The following is a 27,931-nucleotide window of genomic DNA, read 5'->3' as shown; positions in this document are numbered from 1 at the left end:
CAGCCCTGTCGGCCACCCACCAGAGCAGCAGCTGGGCTAGCAAGACAAACAGCTGGACCACCTTCCCCCAGGGCTTCAGAATGGACCTGTGTCGTGCAGGTAAGTGAATGGAGCCCAGCCATGGGCCTCAGCGTTTCCTCCTGCAGAACAGGGAAGCAGTGAGAGCCTTGAAGGGAGGGCCCTGGACGGCCCAGAAGTAAAACTGGTTTGAACCAGTCCCAAACATCAAATCTTGTGTGCAGAGGCAGGCACCAGGCTGGGCTACTGGTCCCAGGGTCTCACAGGGATCGGAGTGGCCGCTGACCTCCTGGGTCAGCTACGGGATGGACGGTGATGTAACAAGTGGGCTTAAGAACAAGACAGGACATGGACGAGGGAGGAAGGTATCGAGAGGCCTCCAGGGGACACAGCTTGAGCGCAGAGAGGATCCTTGGGAGTTCTGAGCAAGAGTATTCAGGCAGAGGGAAGAGCCTCCGCAAGGGCCCAGAGGCAGCTGGAAAGAATGGCTTCTGATGAAGGTGAATACTGTTGGTGGTGACGTGCATCTGGATGGTGCAAGGGCCCTATAGCACTTTTTCTGCTCTTGGGTCTGGTGGCCTTTGATGGGGGCTGGGGACATTGTCTGAAGGAGTAACATGTACAGTGAGGCCCTGATGTGGTAGGCGTCATTCACTCAGTGGCCAGGGTGGTGGGTCTGAGGGCCAACAAAAGGAGGCTGCCAAGTTGATACAGGAGGGACAAGCTGGTGTGGTTCTCCAGGGGCAGAGAGCAGGGCTGTGGAAGGAGCCATGCCCCTGTACCCTCGGCCTCAGAAAGTCGCCCTGGAGCTCTAGGCTCTGAGGGACAGTGGCAGCTATCTGAATCCCCAGGTCTATGTAACTCTGAGGTGGTCCAGACTGATGTCTTTCTCCAAATGAAACCTAACTCTGAGCAGCCTGGCCCCACCCACAGGCACCGGGCACCCCCAGAGGCTATGTATGCCTAGTGCTCGGGATCCCAGAAACCCGGAGACCCATCAGGCTCTTTCAGCAGCCATTCATTTATGGACCAGACACAGGAAGCTGTGAGGGATGTGATATAAGGGGAGGCTGGGGCTTCGGTCCCCTTACCCGAGGATCTCCTTAACCTAGACTCTCTCTGTCTCTCTGCGGGTTCGTGGGGGAGGGGAAGGTGAGTCCAGTCCCTCAGAGACTGAGTGACTAGGCTGAGGTTCAGGGCCACTGAGAAGGCAAAGGGTGACAGTTGACAGGCGGGTCCCACCCCAGGTCACTCGGGGGCAAAGGGAAAGACAGAGTCCTTTACTCATTGAGGTCCTGACATCATGGGGTTACAGGACAGTCCACACCTGTGTAGAGAAGGAAATTGAGACTCTCAGAAGTTAAGGGTGAGACCTGACTAGGCTCAGGTCATAAGGCCAATAAACAATCTAGCAAGAAGAGCCTAAAAGAAGGGCCCACCTTAGGCAGGGGCTGCAGAAGGTGGGATGTACTTCAGGCCAGCCTAGGACAGACGGATGGACAAGGGCCAATCTGTGGAAGGTTTGGCGTCTCCACGGACTGGTTTGTCTTTCGGTTCCATTTATTCGGTCACTTTACAAACAGCTTCAAAACACAGGAGCTGAACGGGAGCAAACACTCCAGGGTGTTGGGTGGAAGGAAAGGGGACTGTGACCCACACCTGACCACACCCGCCTCTGGCACAAACGGGGAGAGGGGGCTGGGACTTCCTGGAGGAGGCGGCTGGGAAGGGTCCCGCAGAAGTCCATGGTGGCGGGGGACTCCCCTCAGATTCACTGTCTGTGAATGGCTGGCCTTTGGTCCTCCTGGCCTGCCTCTGAGAATGTGGAAGTCTGTCCTGCAATGCTGGACTTCCTCCTTCAGCGGGCCTCAGTCTCCTTGGGATGTTTACGGATGGGGATGGTGACAAAGACTCTCCCAAGCTGTCCCACCCCACCCCAGCTCCTGCCATGGGCCTGGAGGGCAGGGCAGCAGGTCTGAAGCAGGTCACCCTCTGAAGGTGAGCCCTGAGCACAAGAAAGGCCGGCCTGATGAAGGCCAGCGGTGGACAGAAGGAGGGGGTGGGTTAAACACAGGGGCCTCTGGGGGGGGGGGAGGAAGCTGCACTCGTGGCCCCCACTTGCTGCCCCGTTTCCCTAGTGTCCCTCAGAAGAACCCTCCCTGTATGCCCAGCGGTACCCCCTCCGCCGAGAAAGGGGAAGTGGAGCCAGCTGTCCTGGAAGCAGGGCGGCAGGCACTAAAAATAAGATGGAAAAGAGGAAGGGCAAGGGGGAAGTGGTGAGGAGCGGGGGCGGGGGCTCCAGGGCACTAGGCACGGGGCACTCACTGGCCGAGACTGGAGCACAAAGGTAGAGCGGGCAGGGGTGAAGGGTGACGGGAGGCTGGGCAGCACAGAAGGTAGAACGGGCAGGGGTGAAGGGTGACGGGAGGCTGGGCAGCACAGAAGGTAGAGCGGGCAGGGGTGAAGGGTGACGGGAGGCTGGGAGCACAGAAGGTAGAGTGGCAGGGGTGAAGGGTGACGGGAGGCTGGGAGCACAGAAGGTAGAGTGGGCAGGGGTGAAGGGTGATGGGAGGCTGGGGAGGCTGGGATGCTCATGCTATGGTGGTATGTCTTTATGTTTCCAGTGTTTAAACAGCTTCAAAACAGCCCCTCCCAGGACCCTAACCAGTGCCTGAACCCCACGCTTGGTGGGTCCCGTCAGAGGTGGCCACTGCCTGGCAGTGTCTTCATCGCCCTCTGATCTTAGATCTTAGATCCTTAGATCTGGAGCGGGGGGGGGGGGGGGGGGGGGAGGGGAGAGAGGGGGAACCTCCGCTTTTTGACAAGCAGCTTGACAGTCAGAGGGTCCTTGTGGCCCCCACGACCTGTGGAGATCATGGCCTGCTGTCTTTGGGGTTCAGATGTACGTGTACAGCCGAAACCCACTGACGTCAGGGCTTGGGGAGAAGGGGACAGTTTCCTCTGAGGGTCTCTGAATACTTGGCCACCGCAGAGCCTGAGAACAGCTGAGCGGGGAAGGTTCAGGCCACACCTCACAGCCCCTGCACTGTCCACTCCCCTAGGAACCCTATTTTGTTGTATCTATTTCCAGCCACTCCTGTGCCTCAGTTTCCCCAGATGTCCACTGACTTGTAGGACAAAAGGAGGTCCTGCTGCTGGCACCTTCCTGCAGCTTCCTCCTCCTCACACTGTTGTGGTTGGCGCAGGGTCGGAACACCCGGGCTTGTGGGGTTCACAAGGTTACAGAAGGGTTGTAGGCTCTGGCCCCAGGTGGGTGGAGTGTGAATCCCAGCTCCACCACCATCCAGCTGTGCTGGCTGAGGGAGGTCATCGAACCTCTCTGAACCCCAAGAGTATCACATATAGGAGGAAGTTAGAAATCCCTTCTTCAAAGCAGTGGGGATTGAGAGACAGAAGAAGTGCACACAGTGGGTCCTCAGCTGAGCACTCGGGAGCACTCGGGGCTGGCACACGCAGGGAGGCAGGGTGGCACTGGAAAGCCCAGCTTCCACCGTGGTAGTTGGATGACGATCGGGGCCATGAAAATGGAAGAGTGACCGGACCTGGTGATGGCGGGCGGGGTCTAAGGGTTAGAGGGAGGTGGCGTCAAGGTGCTTGGGGTCAGGGTGCCACCCCTAGAGCTTAGGAAGAGGTTGAGTGGAGGGGAATTCCCAGAGTTGTTTGGGACCCAGGTGGGGCTTGCCAGTCTGGGTTTGGTGAGAGACGCTGTCTCAACAAAGGAAGATAGACAGTGATAGAAGAACATGCATGCTGTCAGCCTCTGTTCTCTACATAGGTGAACATGCATGCGCATTCACTCTCACAACACACACATGCATGTGCGCGTGCATGCACACACACACACACACACACACACACACACACACACACACACACACATGTTGGAATCCCACACTGCCTCTTCCCAGCTGTGCGACCTGGGATATGTCACCTCATCTTCCTGAGTCCCTGTGTCTTAAACTGAAAACAATCCCTATTAAAAAGAAATCACAAGGACTAAATGACTTGGTTTCCTCGGGTGTTTGGGGGCTTGGACCTCAATGAGACTTGTGTCTCAGCCCTTTCTGGCCCACCTTGAACAAGACCTCTAGCCTGGCCGGGACAAAAAGAAAGTCCCATTGAGCCACCAGGACAGCACTCCTGCTTAAGGAGCCTGCAACCAGCTGCATGCGTAATGGGGAGGGGCAACAAGTGTCCTGGAGGGGCCATCCAAGCAGGGGACCTTCTCCGCTACACCTCCCCATGAGGCTGCTCCGTTCTCCAGCAGGCCTTGGTGGTGACAAGTGCGGGGGACAAGCAGGTCCCACTGCACACAGCCTTTGCTGGGAAAGAAGCCCTTTGGTTTCACGTGGTCCCATGGTGTGTGAAAGCCCTCAGGTAAAGGAGCAGAGCTACCCATGTCTACATGAACTTCTGTAGACTCCAGCCAACATGAATAGCTGGGCCAGGATGGGGCTCAGTGGTCGAGAATCTGTTTGGCATGTTCAAAGCCTTGCGTTCTATCCTTAGCAATACAAAAATAAAAATAAAAAAGGACTGGCTAGTCTTTGCGAAAGCAAACGTTCAGGTCCATGGACCTGCCAGAGAAATCGTGGCTCAGTGCCAGTGTCTGCAGCTGGCTGGTTGGACATTGATGAGTGGTAGTCAAGGGACCCAGGAAGGAGTTCAGCTTCTCGCCACACCATGTGGCCACTTCCTTCACTGTGGCAGGGCCAAGGTGGCCCAGTAGGAGGCTGGTGACCAGGCCATTAGTGGTGTTGTTTTCACACTCTTCCTGCATGCCTGCCTGCTGGTGACCCTTGTAACTCTGTGCCCACCCTCCTCCTTAAAGCCACCCATGTCTCCTCCCAACCTGTGCCCACCATCTTTCCACTGTCCTTTTGCTTGGCCTTGGCCTCAGCTAGTCACTACTGCCAGGAACTCAGGGGCACCCTCTCTTCCTGAACCACAGGAAGTGGTGAGCCAGGTACCTTGACCGAGATCTTCAGTGTGGTCTTTCTGGGAAGGTCTGGAGTTCCTTAGCTGCCCATATTGTTGGCCATAGTTGGTTGTTTGCTTTTGCTCTTTTTTTTTTTTTTTTTTTTTTTTTTGAGACTGTGTCTTACCCTATAACCCAGGCTGGCCTCAAACTTGTAATCCTCCTGCCTCAACCTCCCGAATGTTAAGATTGCAAGTGTGAGCTGCCATGCCTGGCTCTGTGTGAGTGAGCATTGTCTTGGTGGGGGAGTCAGAGCCACACTAGCTCCAGCACCATGGGTCTCACTTTGTTTTGGGGGCCAGTGGGATGGCACAAGATTGGAAGCCTGTCCAATCCAGGGTCCCAGCAGACGCAGTGGCTTCACCCCTGTGAAACCTTAGCCAGTTTTACTCCTCTTTTCTGAGCCACAGTGTCTGAGAGCAGAGACTAATGTTCACCCCCCATTCTGTTTCCCCTTCTTACAAAGTCAGGACAACAGGATAATCTTAGTAAAGTTCATTTGCCAGCCTCCCTTGCAGCTAGGTGTGGCCAGGTGACCCCACAAAAGCCAGAGGAAATCTCTCTCCAGGGAACAAAAGGAATTATGATGGAGAAGTGGGGCTACCCTGGACAGGGATATCCAAGAGTGCCTCTCGGTGGTGGTAGCATTCAGTCAGGCCCCAGGGGTGACTGCAAGTGACTCACTAGCTCCAGCACCATGGTCCTCACTTTGTTTCAGGGGCCTCCCCGGGAGGAGCCCTGTAATGCAGAACCAAGCAATCTTCCTCTCTCTCCAGATCCAGCTGAGCTCAGCAGTGGGGAGGTCAAGGAGCTACAGCAGATCAAATGGCACCGGAAGCAACTACTGGAGGACATCCAGGTATGTGGACACACATGTGCACATTCATAGACCCACACACCCTCACATGCAATAGACTCATACATGTTCACACTCAGACCCACATCTTCCCACTCACAGACCCATACATGCTCTCTCTCTCTCTCTCTCTCTCTCTCTCTCTCTCTCTCTCTCTCTCACACACACACACACACACACACACACACACACACACACATATTTATAAATCCAAACATGCTCATACTCACAGACCCATGCACACTCATATTAATTGCCAAACTAAACACACTCACAAGCCACTAAACACTATCATATTGCCTACTCTCCTGACCAAATGCTCAGAAAGCCAGTCAGACCTTGTCTTCTCCCCCACGCAAAGGCCCAGGCACCAGTCCCCACTTCCACCCCCAAGACCCAGACATCAGCCCCCTTGCCCACCAGTCCCAGACCACCGACTCTTCTCATCTCAACTCCAGGTCCCAGAGCCCCTCACCCTAGCTCAGACCCCAGCCTTACTCCCACCTTTGGACAAGGTCACTCCCACCCTGGGCTCAGCTCTTGTGAGTTTACCAGTTTCTTAAGATGATCACTCCCATGATTATCAGGGACCTTCAGATTCCTCAACCGTGCCTTGCTCAGTCCATCCTCTGGGCCTTTGCATACACTCCTACCTCCACCTGGGGTCCCCCCTCCCAGTTCTCACATTCCTGCTCGTCTCCTTCCCAGACAAGGTTCTACCTCCTCCTCCTCCAGGCCGCCTGCCACCTAGACACACATGCACACTTGATTCCACACCAAAGCACCCACTCTGCTAGTATCTTAGTGAGCATGTGCATGTGTCAGGCTCTTTCTCTGCCACTGCTGTGGTCACTTGCTGCAAAGTTACTTCGTTCGCCCCTTAGCCACCCGCCCATGATCCCAACGTCCCCAAACTCGAACTCCATGAAAACAGAGTCTGGGCCTTGCTCACCGCTGGATCCCAGCCCCATAGCTGTAGCATATAGGTACTCATTAGCACTAGTGAGTGTGCCCCCATTATATCTGTGGGTGGAAGCCAGGCCAAGATCCCTGGGAACAGGATCTGTGTGACCCCAGAGCAAGGGGTACTGTGCCAGTTCTGATTTCCAGGAACAGCCCAGGAGTACCACATCCCAGAACCCCTCATCCTGGGGAGAGGGTGGGTGCCTCTTGGGCCACTTGCCCTGTTCATCTACTGCCTGCAGGGGGTACCAGGACATCGGCCCTCCTAGCGGTCCAGCAAATGTTGGTTGGTGGGCAAACTGGGGGCCTCCTCTGCACTGGGCAGTCCCTGGAGTCTGAGGCAGGCTGGGGTGGAATTGAGAGCAGCGCAGGCCTGGAGTCAGCACAGCAGACATGTGGTTGCTTGATCGGCCATGGCCATTTCCTCTTCCCTTTGATCCATGGAAGTGCACAGGTTCTGAGAGGCCTGTGCTGCCCAGGCCCTGAGGTACCCATAGCACCCGGCATGTGACAAGCACTTACTGACAAGTGACAGAGAAGATGTGGTGCCAGATGGGAAGTGTGTGATCTGTTCCCTAGGTGGCCATAGAGAGCCACGGAGGGATTCTGAATGAGGGAGAGCCGTGCCATGCTTCTATGGGAAGCTGCCAGCCAGGTCGAGCGAGGGCTTGTTGGTGGACATAGAAGGTAGTGGCTGGCAGTGTGGGAAGTGAGAGCAAGCTGGAAATAGGGTTAGGTGTGGGCATAGGGACTCCCACCCCTGAGGCAAGGGCCCGTGGAAGGACAAGGGCACACAGGGGCACTGAGCGCCTGCTCTGAGGGTAAAAAGGCATGGGAAGGAAAGGGTCTGAGAAGGCTGAGGGAAGCACACAGGGAGCGGCCCGAACCACAGGCCGAGTGGGGACTGCGGGGACATCCTGACCTCCAGGCTGACCCTTGAATGTGTATCCACAGAAGCTGAAGGATGAAATTGCAGACGTGTTTGCCCAAATCGACTGCTTTGAGAACACCGAGGAGAGGTGAGGGGCCCGGCCTCTGGGAAGACAATTCTTGGGTACATCTCACTCCCCCTGTGCCACGGGTGGTGGGAGGACCCAAGGAGACACCACAGCCCCATCCAGACTGTCTGGACCACTCCCCACTGACTCTCAAGCGACCCCCATTCTCTCCCTCTCCACCCCACCTCCCCACACAACCACCCTGGTCAGGGGCAGCTGGAACCAGATGAGCAAAGAAACTTCCCCTGCATGAGGGTGAAGTAACTATGGTAACTGGGGACCAGAAGCCTGGCCTGGAGTAGGCTCCACTGGCCCACTTCATCCCACATCCATCATCCCTCACACAGGAAGGGTCCTGCTGATTCTTTGCCTAGGACAAATGCCCATTCGTATAAGGAGAAGGTTAGGTTCTCACACAACCTCCTAGACCACAACCTCTCGACACTGTAAAACCAACAAAACGACATTGCAGCTACAAACTGGAAAAAAAAAATCTCAGTGTTTTAAGTAAGTTTGCCTTTGTGTTGGGTGGCATTCATAGCTCGCCTGGGCCAAATGCAGCCAGGTGTGGCCAGTAGGCTGGACGTGCTTGCTAGGACTCTAGGGCACTGAACTATACAGATCTACGCACGGTGTGCAGGTTGCCTGCCCCACCTCCAGGACCTCTGCCTCTCCAGCATCTCTTGTGCATGCACACCCATGCATGCACATGAACATACACTTACCCTGGGTGAGGGCTGCAGGTGGTTCTTGCAGAGAAGGAAACTCAGGCCTGGGAGGGATGAAGGGACTCACCTCTAGTGGCCTGGCCCAAGAGTATAGCAAGACTTATGCTCAGGAGCAGCCTACGTCCTTGCCGGCCCCATTATGTCCCAGCCTTCTGCATCCTCCCCAGTGAACTCTGCTGGGCTCCTGCGGGGCTCAGAGTTCAGTGCTCAGCTTGCAGCCCTGCCCCTCGGCACCTCCCACCCCATTCTTGCTTTCCCAGGTGGTCCAGATACAGGGGCTGGGGATACGTGTGGAGTTCCCAAGGCATGCTGACTCTCCTGAGGAGGGCCCCCTGAGGGCTTGTGGGGGACGGTGGCATCCGAAGTCACCATGTTGATATGCCCCCTTTCACAGCCGGATGGCGCAGAAAGAGAAGGAGATGTGTATCGGGCGGAAGAAATTCAACATGGACCCTGCCAAGGTACATATCCAGGGGAGGGGACTTGGATCCCACCAAAGTGGGCAACTGGGTGGCCACAGGAGGGGGGCATGGGCCTCATCAAGGTGCACAGCTGAGCTAAGGGAGGAGGCTGCCTTCTGGGTACCTTTGTAGCTGATCCCACAACCCACCCAACGGAGGAGCAAGCTGAGACCCCTCAGGGCCAATCCTTTGGTTCCCAGCTGAGCCTGGCCTTTGTCCACTCCACAGCAGTGCAGCCCAAAGATGGGAGGCTGTGGAGGTCCCCCCCCCCCCGTTCCCTTTCTTCCCTGGCCCTATGCCCTCCTCTGGAACAGGGTTGAGGCAGTCAGGCCCTTAGACAGTCAATTCTGTCCCTAGCATGTCTTCCAAGCCCAGGCTGCAGAAACCCACTCTGAAGCTTGGTTGCCCATGACCTCAGAACCAGCCTGTAGCCCTTCACTCTGCCAGGTGGCCACAGGCTCCCTCTCCAGCAGGGGCAGCCACAGGAGGAAGCCACACACTGTGTGCTAGGGCAAGGGTCCAGGCGGCCACAGGGAATGTCGAGCTCTGGCTGAGACTCCCTCGGCTGCATGTGTTCACTTGTCACAGCCACAGATCCTGGACCACGGCTCCACTTACCTCCCCTCAAACAAATGTGCACTTATGTCCCCAGCTCTGGCCGCAGGATGCCCTGCATCCTCAGCCTTCCATCTAAGAGCAGCAGGGACACAAGAACCCAGAACACCAGAGACCAGTCCATGACCCCCACACATCAGAGGGGCGATTCTTTGCGCCTGGGTAGCAATGAGAGGGGGTCATGAGCCTATGAAATGAGCAAAGCCAGCTTCAGGGTGACAGGAGGCGTGGTTTGCCCTCCCATCTCCTGGAGAAGGGGAGTGAAGGTCATCGCCATGGAAGCTGGCTACCTCCCAGGTGGGGTCTGTACAGTCTCCTCCCCTTTTGATTTAGCTGGTTTGTGCGACTTTCACACAATGGGCCTAGATTGCTAGTGTGATGAAATGAAACTATTGGAAATAATAAGAGTTTGGAGGGAACAAAAGGAGAGGCCGAATCACCAAGTCTTAGCACTGTGACTCCCAGCAGCCATGGGAGGGTGCGGTCTATGCATGCCAGACTGGAGAGACCCCGCCATGAACATACTTCACTTAGCGCTTCTCTTAGCATACCTCCAGACACGGGGAGCTCACCACCTCCCAAAGGCAGCTCGAGGGCACTGTCCCAGAACAGGCTGTGCAGAGTCCAAATACCAGCCCCCCCTTCCCCTCCTCCCCGACCAGGGGCCTATGCTATGGGGGCTGCACATGAGGCTCTGTGTTACCTCCAGGGCATCCAGTATCTCATTGAGCACAAGCTGCTGACCTCTGATGTCCAGGACATCGCCCAGTTCCTGTACAAGGGTGACGGCCTCAACAAGACGGCCATTGGCACCTACTTGGGAGAAAAGTAAGAGGACCCCAGACAGGGAGCGGGAAGCGGGGGTTGTGGGGGTGGAGGTGTCACTCAGGGTGCTTGGAAAGCCATCATGCTTGGGATTTGAGCCCTGACTCTCAGGCTGGCATATTCATTCATTCATCCACTCACTCATTCATTCATTCATTCATTCACTCATTCATTCAATATGTTGTTTGTGTCTGTTGTGCTCTGAGCTCTCTTCCAAATGCTAGCTGTATAAGACAAGACGGTCAAACTCCTATCTTCAGAGACCGGTGCTTTCTGCCCGGGACAGGGACAGAAATGAGCTCTGTCCGGTTCACAGAAGGCGGCAGAAAGGAGGCCAAAGAGCGCAGGGCTCTGAGCGGGGGCTCTGGTTTCAGTTCATGTGGAAGTGGGGGCAGTGCCCACTGGAGGGTTCCAGGCAGTGAGAACAGTCAATGCCAAAGGCCCGAAGGCAGAAGCAGCTCAACTCACAGCAGGCTGAAGAGAATGAAGGACCGTGAGGGAGGAGAGGGAGGAAGGGGGCGAGGCAGGGGGATCCGTGGAGGCTCTAGACAGGAGTGTCTGACTGGTGGAAGGGACGGGCCACAGCGGAGGAGGCTCAGTGAGTCACCCGCCCTTCTCCCACACTTTCTGAGTGAGGCGGCACACAAGCCCCTGACCTGAGAGCCGGGGAGAAGGAGGGAACAGACAACCCTGCTTCTCCTGCGGCCGATGAGGAAACTGGAGTGTGGGGGTGTTCAGGGGCTTGAGTAGGGTCACCAGGCAGGAAGTGACCAAGGGAAAACTTGACTCAGGGGCCCAAGAGGTCCAAACCCAGAGCTTACCGCCCAGGGCTGGTGTGTGTGTGTGTGTGTGTGTGTGTGTGTGTGTGTGTGTGTGTGCATGCATGCGTGCATGCATGCAAGTTGCCAAGTATCCCCCCTTCTCCTGTCCCTCTCCAGGGACCCCATCAACTTGCAGGTCCTACAGGCCTTTGTGGACTGCCACGAGTTTGCCAACCTCAACCTCGTTCAGGCCCTCAGGTGAGTGGTCCAGGCAGGAGACATGGTGGCCGTGGGGGTGGGGATCCAACCCAGGGCTGCATGCAGAGGAGGAAGCTTGAGCTGGGAGAGCACAGCCCTGCAGAGCTGAGGCAGGAGAATCCCAGGCTTGGAAGCCTGCAGCTGCCTCTCATTGCTCCACCATTTTTAAGGCCTGAGATATTTGCAACACCCTTCCTCTTGGCCGTCTGGAGACTCTAGTGCTGTGTGCTAGCACTTTCTAGACAAGCACGTGTGCACTTTATCCCCGCGTCCAGCTCCACGTAGAACATGGTTGCTATTGCTTATGATGGCCTGATTCCAAAACTGGTCACTATGTGTGTTTTCACATTCACGGGCACAGCATGGTGCCCGAGTCAGCAGCACGTGCCCCCAAACCATAATGTCCTCTCCAGACCCTAGCTTTACCATTCATTCCCCATGTGACCCAGGGCAAGGCACAAATAAGAAACCTAGGGGTTGAGGATTTAGCTCAGTGGTAGAGCGCTTGCCTAGCAAGCACAAGGCCCTGGGTTCGGTCCTCAGTTCCGGGGGTTGGGGGGGGGGTGGAACCTCAATGCTGGGTGTGGCACTTCACACCCGTAATCATGACACTTGGGCAGGAAGATTGCTGTGAGCTCCAGCCAGCTTGGAATACGTAGTAGGTTCCAGGCTAACCTGGGCTACTTCCTCTTAAAAAAGAAAAAAAGACGGGGCTGGAGAGATGGCTCAGAGGTTAAGAGCACTGTTTGTTCTTCCAAAGGTCCTGAGTTCAATTCCCAGCAACCACATGGTGGCTCACAACCATCTGTAATGAGATCTGGCACCCTCTTCTGGCCCGCAGCCATATATGCAGACAGAACACTGTATACATAATAAATAAATAAATCTTTAAAAAAAAAAAAAAAGAAAGAAAGAAAAGGAAGGAAGGAAGATTCCCTGAGCCAAATCAGCACCAAATCCAGCAGACAGAAGCACTAAACAAGGAAGGAGTTGTAACCAGCCATAGCTGGTCACTCCCATGTGTCATCTCTAAGTCTTAGTAAAACTTCATGTCGCTTAGGGAGTCTTAAAGCTGCTGCTGGACGTTTGCTCCCAAGAGAGGCATTTGAGCTGGGCTTTGAAGGATAAGTAGGAGTTTGCAAGGCAGAGGAGGAGGAGGTCACTGCCATCCATCCATCCAGGGAGTATGGACTTCCTGGGGGAAGAGCCTAGGAATCACTCATCTCCAGTCATTCATTCATTCATTCCTTTACTCATTCAATAAACTGTTGCTGAGCAGGTTTTAAGTGACCTGTGGAGACAAGAAAGCTTGGCTGACACCAAGTCACACTCTGTCCCATTCATTCACAAGGACAGAGGCAGAGCACCCCATGTTGGGGGCCTAGAGGAGGTCACGGGTTCTCATTCACAGGGACAGAGGCAGGGCACTGCCCAGTGCCACTGAGAGCCCCACCCACTTCCCTGACCATGGCCCTGTTCCCCTAGACAATTCCTGTGGAGCTTCCGGCTGCCTGGTGAGGCCCAGAAGATTGACCGAATGATGGAGGCCTTCGCTGCTCGCTACTGCCTCTGTAACCCAGGTGTCTTCCGGTCCACAGGTGACAAGCTCCTCACGCTCCATGCCTGTCTGGAGCCCGGTCCTCGGGGGAAGGAGCAGGGAAAATTGGTGCAGAGTGTGGGAGTGTGGAGTACAGGAAGGCTTCTGGGAGGAAACGAGGTCTAGCGAGGTTTTTAAGAATAACTAGGAGTTCTCTAGGAAGTTATAAGGGGAGAAGCTTTAATGTCTCACTTAAAGACCCCAGTGCATCCTTGGAAGGGCAGATATGGGGCAAGTGGCATGGCGGTGATCCACAGGTGCAGTCTCCCATACCTCCATCTCCAAGGGTCACTAAATATTGGGATAGGGACAGGATGGGGGGGGCCACCACGGCCCACCTGCCATGCCTCTTCTTTGGCTCAAGAGTTACCACACAGCAATAGCCAAGCGTGTGAGGGGGTTCCCGTGTTCCCGGCACTTCATACGCAATGTGCCTTTGGACCTTCTTGTCAGGATCATTAAATCCCAACATCACTCTCTAAGCTCAGCAGCAGATTGTCCCTGGTGAAGCAAGAGCCAGAGTCCGACGGGAAGCCACTTGTCCCAGGGCAGACTGCTCCCTCTCTGCTGTGCGGAGGACAACAGAGAGCTTTTGCCACACTTGGCCACGACCTAAGAACCGGCATTTGCTTGCCTGCAGGTTTCACGCACCTAAACACTCGATGAGGGCAGGACATCAGTTCCTCTTGGTCGCCTGCGACTTCCAGGGGTGGTGGCACACACCTATAATATCAGCATTAGGGAGGCTGAGGCAGGAGGATTGCTGCCAGTTCAAGTCTTAGCCTGGGTTTCAAGTGAGACCCTGTGTCAGGCAGTCCAGTCAGTCAGGCTAGGTTGAATGGAAGGCATTTTAGTCAGCCAATCAGTTTGTCACTGCGTGACCTGGAGCATGTGTCTCATCTTTAAGATGGCGGTGTAGCCGCCGCACCTGTCTCCCAGGATAGGCCTGGAGGTGCCGAGAGCTGAGCACAGGACGGAGCCACTGCTGTGGAAGGGAGAATCATCACCGCTTCCTATAATATCAGCTTTCGAGAGTCACGTGGGCAGGCTGAAGGTCAGGGGGTTGGAACTGCCCCCTCAAGTTCTGGATCCTCAGAAGACCCCGAATGGCAGCCACACCCCCCAAGCCTGCACACACGCACGCACGTCTGCACAATGCAGCAGACTGCTGGCAAGGAGACCCACCAGGCAGCTTAGAACAAGCCACTAACTAACGGGGCGGCTGACAATGAGCTCCTGTTCCCAGGAGGCAGAGAACAGAGTGGGCGGGCCTGGAAGGGCTGCAGCTGACGGCAAGCAGGGTCTGAAAGGGAAGGAGGGCAGAGCCGCAGGGGGCAGAGCTGCAGCTGAAGTTCGCAGGAGTGGGAGGAGAGGCTGGGCCTTGAACGTCTGCCGCCACGCTCAGCCGGGGGCGGGGCGGACCTTCAGGGCCTTGCTAGGACTGGGACAGAGGAGGGGGACAGTGACCTGGGCCAGGACTGTGACCAGTGCCAGTTTCCACAGACACCTGCTACGTGCTGTCCTTCTCCGTCATCATGCTCAACACCGGCCTACACAACCCCAACGTCCGGGACAGACCGCCCTTCGAGCGCTTCGTGTCCATGAATCGCGGTATCAACAATGGCAGTGACCTGCCTGAGGAGCAGCTGAGGGTGAGAACATAGTATCGGGCGGTGGTGGCGCACGCCTTTAATCCCAGCACTCGGGAGGCAGAGCCAGGCGGATCTCTGTGAGTTCGAGGTTAGCCTGGGCTACAGAGTGAGTTCCAGGAAAGGCGCAAAGCTACACAGAGAAACCCTGTCTTGGGGGGGAAAAAAAAAAAAAAAGAGAGAACATAGTATCTTACTGGTCCTCTGGGAGTCCCATCCCGGGCGCGAGGGTCCGCCAGGCTAGTCACTACTGTGAGGTGGGCCTCTTCAACATGGCCTCATCTCGACAAGGATGACTGCAGGTGGACCCCAGGAAGTCCTTCAGATTTAGATTTTGGGGAACCCTGGCCAGCCATTATTTACACTTCCCCCAAATAATACTTGAGGCTGGGAGTGTGGCTCAAAGGCATGCACAGGCCATAGGATCCATCCTGAGCCCCCCAGGAAAAGAGGACAGTGCCTCCTAAGCATAGAATCCCAGCTTCTCTGCAACTCAGGAGAAAATGCTTGGCTGTGGTCCTCAGAGGGAGAAAGCCAATCTCCCAAAAGTCCCCACTAGCTCTACAGCAAGGCTAGTCCCAAGTCTCTTGTCCCCTTACCCCAACACCCCATCCCCACTACACTGCACCAGTGTTCTGGGCACAGGGATCCAGGGATGACTCCATACAGGTCCTGCCTAGACCAAGTCCAAGGGATCTACACATGAATTACACCCACACTCAACCCCCGAAGCCCACTGATGTCACCCATGCTGACTGTGGGAGCTTTACTACAGAGAGGGGACAGGCAAAAGTGTCAACCAGAAGCCCGGCTGGGGCAGGTGGCTCCCATACTGGGCTTAGACAACTGGATAAGATTTGTCTTAGGGTTTCTAGTGCTGCAGTTGAACACTATGACCAAAAAGCAAGTTTGGGAGGAAAGGGTTTATCACCGAAGGGAAGCCAGGACAGGAACTCAAGCAGGGCAGGAACCTGGAGGCAGGAGCTGATGCAGAGGCCATGGAGGGGTGCTGCTTATTGGTTTGCTTGCCCTGGCTTGCTCAGCCCACCTTCTTATGGAACCCAGAACCACCAGCCCAGAGATGGCACCACCCACTTTGGGCTGGGCCCTCCCCCATTGATCAACCATTGAGAAAATGTCTTACAGCTGGATCTCATGGAGGCATTTCCTCAAGTGAGGCTCCTTCCTCTCTGATGACTCTAGCTGTATCCAGTTGACACACAAAACCAACCAGTACAAGAGTCTTCCTGGAGAAGCAAGGCAAGGGCATCCGGGAAGGAGAAAGCAGAGTGTAGCTGGGAAAGGAGTCAGCATCCAGTGTGCTGCCCTGAGATGGGGTAGACGTGGGCAGGGTGTCTGAGTGCTGAAGGCCAGCCTCAGGAGCGCACAGAAGCAGGTGGTACAAACACCAGACGCTTGGCCTGGTGAGAAACAGTCATACCATCCAACAATGACGAGAGACACCTGGTACTCAGAGCACCAAAGTCTCCCCAGGATCACGGTCATCAGAGCGGTGAGCAAGGACACAGCCCGCAGATCAGAGCTGGGCCCCTCAGAGTTGAGCACTGCATCCCCGTAGCCCACAGAACACAGGTCCTGCAGGAGCCACCTGGAGCTCTGGTCAGCCCCATCTCCTTTATGCAACTGCTGGGTGGCCTTGGGTGGTTCCCCGGGGTTCAGTCCACTGCTCCCTCCTAGAGTGGGGGTGATCAGCCTGAATCACGGCTGCTGTGAGCAGTCTTTTTTTTTTTAATGTTAAGGGCAAGGCCTGCCCTGCTCACAACCCAGGCTTAAAGGCAGCCCAATATCATCAGAAAGAATAATTAAGAACGGACTGGGGATGTGGCTCAGTTGGTAGAGTGCTTGCCATGCCTGCACAAGGCCCTGGGTTCAATCCCCAGCATAAACCAGGCATTGTAGCACACACCTATAATCCCAGTACTCAGGAGGTAGAGACAGGAGGATCAGGAGTTCAAAGGCAGCCTTAGCTACATAGCAAGTTTGAGGCTAGCTACAGAAGATGCCGTCTCAAAACAAACAAGGAAAAAAGAAGCCAAAAAAGACAAAAAAAAAAAAAAAGACAAAAACAAAGAACTGGAGCCCTCCAAGCAGACTGGAGCATTAGAGGTATGACACTTGGGGGCATCACACATTAGAGGCATCACACTTGGGGGCAGAACCACCATGCCTCCCACAGGTGCCCTGAATGTGCAGGGCCTCCCGCTGACCGATGGTTCCTGCCTTCCACCCAGAGATCCTTCCTCATGTGCCCAGGCTGGAACTTTCTTGCAGGTGACCTACTCTGTCATCTCCATGTAACTTCCACCCTGTCCAGGAGGCCTGGGAGGGGTCGGGCGCCCTGGTCGGCAGCACAGAGCCAGGCAGAGCCTCAGCCAGCTGGCTGTCTTTCAGCCTGCAGCTGGACTCCGGGACCCCTCCAGCAGGAGTTAGCAGAGCTCCTAGGCAGTGGCTGGTGAACAGAGAATCCTCCCCAACTATGTCACAGAGTGCCCAGGCCTGCTCTGAGAGCCATCCCAGGTTTTCACAGGCAGCCACCAAGATCCTCTCACCTTCTCCCTGGCTTCATTTGAATGTTTTTAAAAAGCCAGAACCCAGTGTCACGCTGTCTCTTTGCAGAAGTGAGTTCTCCATGGACCACTGTTGCTCAACTCTCTAGGAAGCCCCAAAATGCTTTAAAGTACACCAAGAGGCAGAAGTAAATTTACACAGATGTATGCCCCAAGAGAGGTCACCCCAGGGCCACACAGCCCTGGAAGGCGTTCTTGTAGCAAAGACTATGAGAGAGATACTGTGGTTATAAGGAACAAGCAGGCTGGGTGGGACACAATACTTAAAAGGTTCTAGGTGAAGAGTTAGGAGCTGGGCACAGGGATGAATCTCAGCTCCCCCAGGGCCATTCTGGACTTCCCTGTCAGAGCAGACTGTGTCCTAGGCATGCTGTCCATTGTGCCCCCCGACACACACCCTGTTCCCAGGGTCCAGCTAAGGTCACAGGGTGCCACTGGAGGTAGCTAACCCGAGACTTCATGTCTGTAATAAGAGAGTCCCAGCTTGAGCTGTGTCTGACTCCAGAGCTCCGCCCCCTGCAGAGACCAGAAAGTAAGATTTTTGAGGACAGAGGGCCTGAGCATGCTACCACCCCCTGTCACAGATGAGGAACTGAATCCAGAAGGGGTCCACTGAGGTTTCCAGGCTCTTGTGTCCCGGAGCACAGAACTGGGCCAGGGACACACGGATCGTGATAGAAATAGAGTTTATTAAGGAAGAAAAAAGCATTTCTGGGAATGGAGGTGGGCAAGAGAGCTGGGACAGGACTGAGAGTCAAGAGCTACAGGCCACCAAGTCCTCATCCTTCGGGGTCCCTCACACCTTCTCCAGCATTTGGAGATGGAGGGTCTTCTACAGGTTCTGTACATGTAGGTCAGAGGACAACTTTCAGGAATTGGTTCTCTCTCTCTCTCCAAAGAAACGAACTCAGGTCTTCAGCTAGGCAGCAATCGCCTCTACCTACTGACCCATCTTGCTGGTCCATCATATGTAATTTTTTTTAATTCTTTTTTTAAAATTTTTATGTGCATTGGTGTTGACCTGCATCTTTGTGAGGGAGTCGGATCCACTGGAACCTGAGTTACAGATGGTTGTGAGCTGCCATGTGGGTGCTGGGAATTGAACCCAGGTTCTCTGGAAGAGCAGCCAGTGCTCCTAACCACTGAGCCATCTCTCCAGCCCCATATGTAAATTTTGATGTCTCTTTCTTCATGCCTTTCTGTCCTGCCACACTGACTGGGAGAATCACAACTAATATCTCTAAGAAGAACGGGGATCCCTTTGCCTTCAGACTGTTGGCTTTGAGTGTGGCTAGATCCAGGGGCTTGGTGGCCTGAGGAGTCTGCATGTCACAGGAAGCTGGACTTGCACACTGGCTGTCTCTTAGACCCTGGCTACTACAAAGATGCCCAAGTAGCTCTAGGCTGCTAGCTTCTCCCAGAAAAATTAAACCCCTGGAATTAAGTCCTATTGACTGGTTGGGGTCACGTGTTTCTATCTAAACTAGTCCCTGTAGCACATAAGATGCAAGGCTCTAAACAGCCAAAGGGGAGTCACTGTCCCCTCCTGGCACCTGGGAGTGGAGGAGGGTGCCCAACTCACTGAACAACCTAGACAGAAAAGAGAGAAGGGATCCTGGGACAGGGCACCAGAGCCCCAGGGAAAGAAAGGCCATGCTGTACACCCAGGGCCCTGAGAGGTCTCTATGCAGTGGTTTGTTCAGTGACAGGGACTTCAGGGTGTTTTCAAGACACAGGAAGTGTGGGTGTGCTGCTGTTTCTGTGAGGCGGAATACACACGATGATACTGTGACCGCAGAAACTTCCAGGTACTCCTGTGGGTTTAGCAGAGGCTGAGGCCCCGTCTGCCACCCTGAAGCCTCCTTGGGCCTTGCTAATACTTGTCTGAGCAGACAGCTCACCTCCTGCTAGGGCCTTCCTGTCTCAGACGCTTATTCCACCAGCTAGGCCACCTGGGGATTCCCAAGGTAAAGACTGCCACCCCCACATCCATGCACCCCTACCTCCACCCCAGCCAAAAAGAAGCTGATCCCCACTTTTCTCTCACCCCCACACCACAGTGAGGTTGAGAGGGATATTAAAGGCTTGCTCCAGCCACACCTCCTTAGACTCAGGAAAACTAGCTTTAGGCCTGTACCCCATGGGGACCCCCGGACAAAGGACAGAATGGCAGTAAAAAAGGGGAGTCAGGCATCCATTCATCTACCAACCCATCCATCTGAATATCCACCCACCCATATATACATAAAGGTGTGAAATCATCCATTGCAATACTGAGAAACACTTCTGCAAAGCCAGATGCACTGATCGGTAATGGCTGCACTGCACACTGCCTTCTGGCTTTAACAAGCGGGAACACGTCAGAATGTTAGAAGTCCAATCCCAGTGCTGGGGGAGCCCAGTGCCCCAAGAAGATTCAAAACACTCTGGCGGGTCTGCACCCACTCCCTAGGGTAGGGGCTATCTCATCCTTGGCTTGCATACCTTCCTTCCCTGACAGAGAACACATCACCCTTCAGGGTCATACCTTGTGTATTTAAGCAGCTTTACCAGACAGTTATCCATGGAGGACTGAAGTCAGCTCTTGGGGGACCCTTTACATCCCAACCCCTGCAATCAGAGCCCATCCTGGATAGACACTGTAGTCAGCACTCCACTGGGGACCTCTCTTGCTGGGGCCTCTGAGCCTAAAGCAGTCAATTTCCTCCTCCCCAGGGCCTCCTCTACCCTCACCCCAGCATGTGTGATCTAGAAGGGTCTACTGTCCACCGAAGTAGAAGAGGGGCATCTCCCATCATGAGCACCGCCTGAAGCAGTCCCTACTCCAGCTGCTGTGCCCAGGGAGGGTGGGGATGTGTGTCTGTGTCCCCATGTGCAAACCTAAGGCACCTACCCTGCTCACTCTGCCCTGGGGCAACACAGTAGAAGGGTACAAGGGTATGGGTGTAGCCAGTGCAAAGGAGAGTATCAGTCACCTGAGGGGACAGGGAAACTTTCACAAGAATGGCCCAGGAGTAGGTTTACTAGGAGAGGGCTGACCTGCTCAAGGACACACAGGCCAGATGGTCCAGGGCCCAAACTCAGTGGACTAAATCCATCCTTTCCATCCTCTTGGACAGAACCTCTTTGACAGCATCAAGAGTGAACCCTTCTCCATCCCGGAGGATGATGGTGGTGACCTCACCCACACCTTCTTCAACCCTGACCGTGAAGGTTGGCTACTCAAGCTGGGTAAGACCTCTGTGCACACACTCTGATAAGCTCACTTGCACACGTGTGGCTGACACACGTGCATATACCTCAGGAGTGGACCTGCACAGTGTTTGGTCACCTGGCCCCCAGCCCAGCATCTACTTACCCTTTCCACCCTTCTTCTCACTTACCCTCTGAGCCACCATATACCCACCCATTACCCTACCCATTCATGCCTACTTATCCATCAACCTCGCCACTCATCTGTCCATCCACTCATCTCATCATCTATTCACCTATCCACTTAGCCGTCCATTCATCTATCCATCCACCCACCCCTCCACTCACACCCTTCCACTTACCCATCCATCCATCTACCTACTCTTCTGTCCACACACCCATCTCGTCATCTATCCACCTATCCACTTACACATCTATCCATTCATCCATCCATCCACCCACCCCTCCCTCCACTCATTTATCCATCCACCCATCTATCTACCCACCTACCCATCTATCTATCCACACACTCTTTTTTTTTTTTTTTTTTTTTGGTTTTACGAGACAGGGTTTCTCTGTGTAGCTTTATGCCTTTCCTGGATCTCACTCTGTAGACCAGGCTGGCCTTGAACTCACAAAGATCCGCCTGCCTCTGCCTCCCAAGTGCTGGGATTAAAGGTGTGTGCCACCACCGCCCAGCCCACACACTCCTTTATCCACCCATCCATCCTTCCACCTACCCATCACCCATTCATCTATCTACCCATCCATCAACCCATCCACCTATACATCTACCCATCCATATATCCACCCACCATGTATACATAAAAACAACTACCCTTCTATCCACCCATCCATATATCCACCCACTCATGTGTACATAAAAGCACCTACCCTTCAACCCATCCATCTGTACATCCACCCATCCATCTATCCACCCACCCATGTATATATAAAAAACGCTTACCCTTCAACCCATCCATCTGTACATCCACCCCTCCATATATCCACCCACTCATGTATATATAAAAAACGCTTACCCTTCAACCCATCCATCTGTACATCCACCCCTCCATATATCCACCCACTCATGTATACATAAAACACCTACCCTTTTACCCATCCATCTGTCTTGGGGGTGCAGGTGGCAGGGGGAGGCTAGATGTAAGGGAGCAGTAGGGGACAGAGGCTCTGTGGACAGTTCTGTTTCTCTCCCAGAGGACGGAGAGAAGAGTCTAGCAGGGTCCCTCTGTTCAGGACTATTGAACATGAGGTGCTGGTCCTTGAACAGCCCAATTTTGGGGTAGTTTATTCTCTGGAAGCCAAGACTCGGCAGGGTTAGGGCATCTTCTCAAGGTCACACAGCCAGCAAGTGTCATACTTAGGGCAGCTGAGGGCTGGATGTCCCTGAAGCAGGAGGAGGGAGAGAGGGATTGTAGCTCAGACAAAGAGCCATGATGAGTGCTCCCCATGGCTGAGGGAAGCAGCGAGCCCTGCCTCCTCCAGGAACAATCCCAGGAGCCACCCTAGCAGAACCAGCCAGCCAGGGCCTGTGGTCCTCTGAGGTAGGTGAAGAAAAAATGCCTCATCTTGGAGGAAGGGCCTCAGCTGGGCAGCCTCCATCACTTACCTAGACTGTGGCAGACTCACCCAAATCCCAGATGTCCACCAAGCCTTCTGTCTGTCACCACACCCCAGCCTCTCCTCCTACAGGCCTGTGGGCCTCCTGTACTGCCCCAGACGCCAGCTCTCAGCCCCCAGAGTATCTCCGAGTCACAAAACCAGCCAGCAGAGGGGCAGCAGAGCCTCATGGCGGAGCTCACAATCCCACTCTTCAGCACCAGTTTCTGCAGTCGGACTGTGGCGACCGTGACCCAGAGAGTACTAGCCACATAACAACATGGCAGAAAGCTTGGGCTCCAGGGCAGCAACGCTGGAGTTTGAATGCACAGGACCGCGGACACATGGTCTAGCTTTTCCCAGCCTTGGCTTCCTCATCTATAAGTATGGGGTCGCCAGTGGCCCTCCTCCTCCTGGATGGCCACAAGGATTCACTTCCTCATTTTTTTCCATGCCTGATAAAGCTGTGTTAGCTACGGTTCCCAGTGCTGCAACAACATGCCTAACAAACAAGCTTAAGGAAGGAAAGGTGTGTTTGGCTCTGAGGGAAGAGCTCCTTGTGGCGGGAGCTTGAGGTGGCCGGTCACATCGTGTCCACAGTCAGGAAGCAGAGAGCCATGAAGGCTGTTGCTCAGCTCACTCTCTCCCTTTTCATTCTGGGACTCCAGCCCCGGGACAGGACTGCCCACATTTAAACTGTGTCTTCCCACCTCAGCTGACTCAGTCTGGAAACTTCCTCGTGGACATGCCCCGAGGCTCATTTCCAGAGGACTCTGGATTCCCTCACCTTGACAGTCAATGCTAACTACCATAAACACATAAAGCAAGCCTCGGTCTGAGTGGGCTCTGGTGGGGGTCAGGTGACAGTGGCCACTGTCCCCTCTACCTAACTCTGGGAACCCAAATGCAAGGCAATGGGGTGATGGGAGCTGCTACGCTTGGCATCTAGAAAGGATGGATCTGGAGGCCTGAGGAACAGGGGATGCACACAAGGCTCCACAGCTCGCCTATGAGGGAACATGGTGGCCCGGGAGGAGGAAGGCTGACCTACCACGTTCTGCCGGCTTCTTTCAGGGGGCCGTGTGAAGACATGGAAGCGACGCTGGTTCATCCTCACAGACAACTGTCTCTACTACTTTGAGTTCACCACTGTGAGTGTGTCGGGGGTGGGACTAGACTTCCTCAGAGGTTAAGAGCACCGACTGATCTTCCAGAGGTCCTGAGTTCAATTCCTAGCAACCACATGGTGGCTCACAACCATCTGTAATGAGATCTGGTGCCCTCTTCTGGCGTGCAGGCATACATGCAGGCAGAACACTATTACACTGTATACATAATAAATACATAATCTATGTGCTGTTTAAAAAAAAAAAAAGAATATAAGCAGCCACGACAGACCAGCCCCTCCAGCCGCTGCTGCCACCACCAGAGAGTGCCGGGCCCTTTCAAAGTACTCAGCTCCTCTCTACTCCCATTTCACAGATGAGGAGAATGGAGGGCTTGCAAAGAGGAGGAGGGGCTGGGCAAGAGGGAGCACTGACTTTAAGTTGTGTTTCCTGGGCTGGGGCTATAGATCCGTGTTAGAGTGTAGACCTTACATGTGTGAGGCCCTGGTCAATTCCCAGCACTGAAAAAAAAAAATCATTGTTCAAAGATGGATGGATCGCCTAAAGGCTAGGCATAGGGGTTCATACCCATAATCCTAGGGCTTAGAAGGCAGAGGCAAGAGGGTCCTAACATGTTCAAAGCCAACCTGGGCTACACAACAAGATCCTTCCTCAGAAAATAAATAAATAGACAGACAGACAAACAGATGATAGATAGATAGATAGATAGATAGATAGATAGATAGATAGATGATAGATAGATAGATAGATAGATAGATAGATAGATAGATAGATAGATAGATAGGCTGGAGAGATGGCCCAGCAGTTAAGAGCACTGGCTCCTCTCCCAGAGGACCTGGGTTCAATTCTCAGCACCTACATGGCAGCTCATAACTATCTGCAATTCCAGTCCCGGGGGGGAATCTGACGCCCTTTTCTGGCTGTTGTGGGCACTGCACACATGTGATGCATTTACATGCATTCAGGCTAAACACCTATACACATACAATAAAAAATGGAAAAAAAAAAAGTTTAATTGGGTCTCCCAGATCCCAAACAGGGTCTAGTGGTATGTCTGTCTATGACTGGAAAGTCTAGAGATGTGATCTGGGGAGGCCCTAAGCTCACATTTCCTGTCCTTGACTTCACTTCATCAGGACAAGGAGCCTCGGGGGATCATTCCTCTGGAGAACCTCTCAGTGCAGAAGGTGGATGACCCCAAGAAGCCGGTGAGAGTCAAGCTGGGGGGTCCCAGCACAGCTGGGCCATTCTGTAGGGTCTCTCCTAGAGCTCTGGACCCAGGCTGGTCAGTGTCATTGAAAAGGGCAAGCCTCAGTTGTCTTGTGGAGCTTGGCTCTGGCACAAACCGGGGGACTTGTAAGTCACAGCTCTTTTCTGAGCCTTGGTTCCCCCACCTGTTACATGGGATTTTAGGGAGCCTGGTACATAGCAGGTGCCTGGTGTCCTCTCCCCCTGAGCTGTGGGGGAAGGGCATTCTGTGGGAGAGCTGCTCTCGCCTCGGTGTCCCCCCACACCGTGGGGAGGGGGTGGCCTAGCCTGTCCCTCAACCTTGCCCTCACCTGGCCCCTCCCACAGTTCTGCCTGGAGCTGTACAACCCGGAATGCCGGGGCCAGAAGATAAAGGCGTGCAAGACTGACGGGGATGGCAAGGTGGTGGAGGGGAAACACGAGTCCTACCGCATCTCAGCCGCCAACGCCGAGGAGCGCGATCAGTGGATTGAGGCCATTAGGTGAGAGCGGCCGGGACCCTGGACGCCTCCTGTCACCTTCCTGCTTCTTTGGGGTCTTCTTTCCTCGTCTGTAAAGACTCGAACTCCAGGTCTCCCTCCTATTGGTGGCCTTTGGTGGGCAGGTTCTTGAGCCAGGCGCCACATCAAGCCTAGTTAATACAGAAGGAAGAAACCAACTTCACGGGCTCAGTGGGAGGGCCCGGGAACTTGCAAGGAGCTCAGCCCCAGGGGAGACATGGGCAAGTGGAAGACCTGTCAGCTAGAAGGCATGTGTGGCCACTGGACAAGGACCATGTCCTAGAAACTTGAAGAATTAGAGAGGCCCAGAGATGGCAGAGCCTTGGCCAGAGCCCCCCAGCAGTGAGGGGCCCAGCTGGCTCTTCCACGAGCTCTCTTGCTTCCCCTGCTTCTCTAAAGGGGCTGGAAAAGGAATCTGGAGTGGGGCGGTCTCTGCTGGGCTCCCACCTCCTAACCTGAGGGCTTGTCCTTGCTGGGCCTGCCTGAGACGAGGCTCACAGAGCAGGATTTCCCTCTATCAGTCCCTGGCCTTTTCTGTGCAGCGGGGTGAGCCAACACCTCCCTGGGAGTCGCACCCCCCAAATCACAAGTCCGGAAGTCCTACATTCCAGCAAGCCCTGAAGTCTCATTTCCTCCCGTACCCCCAGGGCCAGCATCACCCGTGTCCCCTTCTATGACCTGCTGTCTGCTCGGAAAAAGAAGATCGCCAGCAAGCAGTGAGCTTCCGGGAAGCGGCTCTGGCAACCCCGTAGGACCTGTGGTAGCTGGACAGACACCTCTCACCCACTGCACCTGTTCCTGCTCACAAACCTACTCCTCCCCATCACTGGAACTGGCTACGGGGGATGTGGAACCTTGGAGGGCACAGAGCTCACAGGGAAACCCCTGATACCTGCGCTGCTTGACAATAAGAACCTCAGCCGAGGGTGAGGACGGGAAGACGAGCCAGCCCAGAGCCCACTACCAGTGTGTCCCACCCTCTCCTTCCCCAGCAGGAGGAGCATGGGTTCCCTGGAAGCTTCCAGTTCAGAGGCACCCAGGCCCTCAGACCGGGCCAGGCCCTCCCTGCCAGCACCAGGTACCAGCATACACACCAGCTCCGAGCCTGAAGCTTCGAACACAGCCCTCTGCTGAATCACAGCCCTTCTCTGGGTCTTACAAAATGGGGTGTTTGGACAGGAAACATCTTGGCCCCGGCTGCCTTTGGTCAGCTTGGCTTCCGGGGGGACCTGGGACACCAGGTGACTGAACCAGACAGACTGTGCTGGGAGGTTCTGAGGACATTGCTGGCACCATTTTCAAGGGTGTTGACATGTGAAGAGGAGCAGGGGGGACCCTCGAGGCAGCGGTGGTATCTGCGGCTGGCAGATCTGAGCTACAGCTGAGAGAAAACGCTCCAGGCTCTGCCCACCAGGAGGGCTGCCTGGAGGCCACAGTGAGCCAGCTGGTAGCATAGGAATGATGCTTGGACAGACTCTTGCAAGCCATGGCACCACTACTAGATGCCCGGCTGGCAAAGCTAGGGTAGCGAAGGGCTACAGAATGGTTCCTTGTTCCTGCCTCCTGCCAGAACAAAGCCAGCTTTCCATACACGGCACGCCCCTGTGTCCCCAGGGAGGCCTCACCTGGAGACTTCTCCCCTAGAGAGCGCTTGTACCTTCTCTCCTGCCTGAGGAGCCCCCCCCCCCAGAAAACTCCTCAGCAAGGCTGCAAGAAACGGGGCTCCCTGTGTCCTGGGCCAACCCGGGCCCTAAGCAGAAGCAGCAGGTGACCAGGCTGCCTCATCCTCCGCAGGAGCCCACATGTGCACACTTCCTCAAGGTCAGGAAGAGAAGTGTGGTAGGGGGGGTAAGACTCCTGTCTCTGGACGGACATACTCCTGGGAGCTGGGGCACCGACAGACAGAGCCCTTGCTGGACAGTTGGGGACTTGAGCTGAGCCCACCTCAGCTGCCCCCGTTTAGGAGTTAAATGACCCTTAAATGTTCCTCTGCCTCCGGCATGTGTGTGTGTACAGAGGCTGTGGGACCTTTGCCGCCCCCTCCTCTTCTTCCCCAGCACCAAGGTGGGGGGGGGGCATCAGTTTATTTCCTGTTCTGACACTTGGAAGCAAGAATAAAGCTCATGATCCAACGTGTGGCCAGAAAGCTGTCCTTCTGTGATTGTGTCTACCACTCCTAACCCCTCCCTGGACCTCTCCCCCTCATCCAGGAAGAGTGAGCACTCAGTGGTCCCTAGAACCTTATCTTCAGGACACTGGGGGAGGTACCATGCTGGTCAGAAGTTCCCCCAGGAGCTGGGCTTTCTCTGGGATTCTTTGGGGCAGGGGTAGCGGCTAGGCTGAGTTGATTCTACTACACCCAGGGGAAGACAGAATTTTCTAGAAGCCAGCTCTATCTACAGATAGAGCGGCTGACATAGAAGAGAGAGGTAGTGATCCCACTGCCTCTGGAGGGATGCAAGCACAGGCTGGCTCAGGGACCAGTATGGAGCAGGATGGTGTAACCTTTGCTGACAGCCTTCCCACAGATGTTTATAAAGTGTCCCTGCTGAACCAGGCGCTGGCAGGCCAAGCCAGAATCCCTGCCACCTGGGCTCGTGGTCCAGTGCTCCTGAGTCCTAAGGCCACTTCCTGCCTCCATTACCCAGGCCCCTGCCTAAAATCCCACCTTTATGGCCTTCCTTGAGGATCCTTGTGGCTGCACCAGCTCAGCTTGCCTATACTTTCCTTCTTTTGGTCCATGTACTAAGTGCTTACTGTGTACCAAGGTCTCTGTAACAGAGCAGGGGGCCAAGGAGCCCTGTGACCACGGTCACAGCCTTGCTCTCAAAACAAGTCTGGAGGCTGGAGAGATGGCTCAGCAATTAAGAGCACTTGCTGCTCTTCCCGGAGGACCCAAGTCTGGTTCCCAGCACCCACATCAGGCAG

The 27,931-nt window shown here is 54.8% G+C and overlaps 1 protein-coding gene across 1 annotated transcript; it reads left to right on the top strand.

Annotated features, from left to right (window-relative positions):
- Cyth4 (cytohesin 4) lies at positions 1–27,121 on the top strand. Its single transcript, XM_059247171.1, has 13 exons — positions 1–99; positions 5,794–5,876; positions 7,791–7,855; positions 8,957–9,023; positions 10,348–10,466; positions 11,402–11,482; positions 12,968–13,080; positions 14,583–14,731; positions 20,436–20,547; positions 23,203–23,279; positions 24,392–24,463; positions 24,831–24,985; positions 25,651–27,121. The coding sequence occupies exons 1-13, from the start codon at positions 81–83 to the stop codon at positions 25,721–25,723; spliced, it is 1,185 nt and encodes a 394-aa protein (XP_059103154.1). The 5' UTR covers positions 1–80; the 3' UTR covers positions 25,724–27,121.
- The last annotated feature ends 810 nt before the right edge of the window (positions 27,122–27,931 follow it).

This window comes from Peromyscus eremicus, chromosome 20 (assembly GCF_949786415.1).
Source record: "Peromyscus eremicus chromosome 20, PerEre_H2_v1, whole genome shotgun sequence".
Classification (NCBI taxonomy): domain Eukaryota; kingdom Metazoa; phylum Chordata; class Mammalia; order Rodentia; family Cricetidae; genus Peromyscus; species Peromyscus eremicus.
The sequence above is the reverse complement of the archived record's forward strand: the minus strand, read 5'-3'. Positions and strand labels throughout refer to the sequence as shown.

What these genes read in the sequence shown, in the direction of transcription:
- Cyth4 (XM_059247171.1), top strand. An exon ending in TCAACATGGACCCTGCCAAG is followed by an intron (nt 9,024 to 10,347) that starts GTACATATCCAG and finishes TGTTACCTCCAG; the next exon opens with GGCATCCAGTATCTCATTGA. An exon ending in ACTACTTTGAGTTCACCACT is followed by an intron (nt 23,280 to 24,391) that starts GTGAGTGTGTCG and finishes TCACTTCATCAG; the next exon opens with GACAAGGAGCCTCGGGGGAT.